This window comes from Bison bison, unplaced genomic scaffold (assembly GCF_000754665.1).
Source record: "Bison bison bison isolate TAMUID 2011002044 unplaced genomic scaffold, Bison_UMD1.0 scf7180017850688, whole genome shotgun sequence".
Taxonomy (NCBI): domain Eukaryota; kingdom Metazoa; phylum Chordata; class Mammalia; order Artiodactyla; family Bovidae; genus Bison; species Bison bison.
In genome coordinates this window covers 10,936-13,593 of record NW_011481261.1, presented here as the reverse complement: position 1 = coordinate 13,593, position 2,658 = coordinate 10,936, and the positions used below count along the sequence as shown (strand labels likewise).

At 53.5% G+C, this 2,658-nt stretch overlaps 1 protein-coding gene across 1 annotated transcript in view; it reads left to right on the top strand.

Moving 5' to 3' along the window:
- The window catches only part of LOC104995220 (urocanate hydratase-like), a gene marked incomplete at its 5' end in the record, with an annotated part of 11,717 nt that overhangs the window by 2,612 nt on the left and 6,447 nt on the right, over positions 1-2,658 (top strand). Inside the window, one exon of the mRNA XM_010848971.1 lies at positions 508-629. Within this exon, the coding sequence (XP_010847273.1) occupies positions 508-629 (122 nt within the window). The remainder of the gene's footprint in view (positions 1-507; positions 630-2,658) is intronic.

The following is a 2,658-nucleotide window of genomic DNA, read 5'->3' as shown; positions in this document are numbered from 1 at the left end:
GATTGCCCAGGGGGCAACAGGAAGGGAGCCCAGCAGAGGCTGGGTGGGCACGGAGCCTAAGGAGGGCCTGCGCCCCTCTGTCTGGAGCCCCCTCGAAGGTCGGCTCACAGCAAACGGGGCCGAGTTTCTGTTTATTGTGCATTCTCACGAGCACTGCCTGGTTTTTGGGTTGTCTCTAACCTCAATTTAGGAAGTTCTGCTTGTCTGTGTCCCGGCTCCCTGCTCCCGCAGCCAGAGAAGCTGCAGCTCTGGGAGGGACGCTGTGGTGATGGAGGGGGCAGGCAGGGTGGGGACCGCTGCATGTGCTGGTTGAGAGGCTTCCGGCAACCTTGCCGGTCGCCGATGCTCCGACTCACGACACAGGGCCTGCGCATGAGCATATACCCACTTCGTGCACAGCCTTCACCCCGTCAGTTCTGGAGCATCTGCGGCCTCCCTGACCTTGGACCATGCTGACCCCAGCCCCAGCCCGGCCAGCCCCAGGTGACGAGCCATCTGCCTTTGCAGGGACATCTTCTCCCAGGGCTTTGGGCCTTTCCGCTGGGTGTGCACCTCAGGAGACCCCCAGGACCTGGCAGTCACAGATCGGCTGGCCACGTCTGCGTTGGAGGAGATTGTTGCTGCCGGAGGTGAGGCTGCCGGTTGGAGATGCTGACGTGTGGGTGGCGCCCCTGGCTGGCAGTGCTGGGAGCCTGGACGCAGGGTCCCCCGCCTGGCACCGTGAGCCCAGGGCATATTCTCAGGGGTTGCCTGTCAACGGTGCTCGGGCTCCTGTAGCCGGCCCTGTGCTGCCCCCTCCACGTGTCCAGGCCACTCTGCTGTTTCCACGTCAGAGCTGCCCCAGGCCGTCTGTGGACACAACGTGGCTTTGCCCCGCCCTGGGTGGCCCTGGCCCAGCCGCAGACCCTCTTTGTGTAGTGGACGGGGCAAGAGGACACACTTCTTTATGGCACCTCCCCGGCCCCCTGCCTGTCACAGCTCCTGCCCTGTTGCTCTGCGGCTTCTCCCTGGGCCCAGGCAGCCTTCTCTGGGAGTGGTGGGTCAGCCTTTGCAGCTTGTTGTAAATCCTCCGGGCCCAGTTTCACCCTGCCTCCCACATCTGGGTTGAGTGGGCTGAGTGGCAGGGGCTTAGGGTCAGGGGACCCAGGAGGAGAGCCTGATGGGCGGAGCCACCTTGTGGGCGGGGTCACCTTGTGGGCGGAGTCACCCCTACTGGCTCCGGAGGAAGCTGAGGCAGTTCAGTTCAGTTCAGTTGCTCAGTCGCATCCAACTCTTTGTGACCCCATGGACTGCGGCACGGACAGTCCTCCCTGTCCATCACCAACTCCCGGAGCTTGCTCCAACTCATGTCCATCGAGTCAGTGATGCCATCCTACCATCTCATCCTCTGTCGTCCCCTTCTCCTCCCGCCTTCAATCTTTCCCAGCATCAGGGTTTTTTCCAGTGAGTCAGTTCTTCGCATCAGGTAGCCAAAGCTTTGGAGTTTCAGCTTCAGCATCAGTCCTTCCAATGAATATTCAGGACTGATTTCCTTTAGGATGGACTGTTTGGATCTCCTTGCAGTTCAAGGGACTCTCAAGAGTCTCCTCCAACACCACAGTTCAAAAGCATCAATTCTTTGGCGCTCAGCTTTCTTTATAGTCCAACTCTCACATCCATACATGAGTACTGGAAAAATCATAGCTTTGACTAGACAGACCTTTGTTGGCAAAGTAATGTCTCTGCTTTTTAATATGCTGTCTAGGTTGGTCATAGCTTTTCTTCCAAGGAACAAGCGTCTTTTAATTTCTTGGCTGCAGTCACCATGTGCAGTGATTTTGGAGCCCCCCCAGATAAAGTCTCTCACTATTTCCATTGTTTCTCCATCTATTTGCCATGAAGTGATAAAACTGGATGTCGTGATCTTAGTTTTCTGAATGTTAAGTTTCAAGCCAACTTTTTCACTCTTCTCTTTCACTTTCATCAGGAGGCTCTTTAGTTCTTCTTTGCTTTCTGCCATAAGGGTGGTGTCATCTGCGTATCTGAGGTTACTGATTTTTCTCCTGGCAATCTTGATTCCAGCTTGTGCTTCATCCAGCCCAGCGTTTCTCATGATGTCCTCTGCATATAAGTTAAATAAAGCAGGGTGACAACATACAGCCTTGATGCACTCCTTGCCCAATTTGGAACCAGTCTGTTGTTCCATGTTCGGTTCTAACTGTTGCTTCTTGACCTGCATACAGATTTCTCAGGAGGCAGGTAAGGTGGTCTGGTATTCCCATCGCTTGAAGAATGTTCCACAGTTTGTTATGATCCACACAGTCTAAAGCTTTGACATAGTCAATGAAGCAGAAGTACATGTTTTTCTTTCTGGAACTCTCTTGCTTTTTTGATGATCCAACAGATGTTGGCAATTTGATCTCTGGTTCCTCTGGCTTTTCTAAGTCCACCTTGAACATCTGGAAGTTCATGGTTCACATACTGTTGAAGCCTGGCTTGGAGAATTTTGATCATTACTTTGCTAGCATGTGAGATGAGTGCAATTGTGTGATAGTTTGAACATTCTTTGGCATTGCCTTTCTTTGGGATTGGAATGAGAACTGACCTTTTCCAGTCCTGTGGCCACTGCTGAGTTTTCCAAATCTGCTGGCATATTGAGTGCAGCACTTTCACAGCATC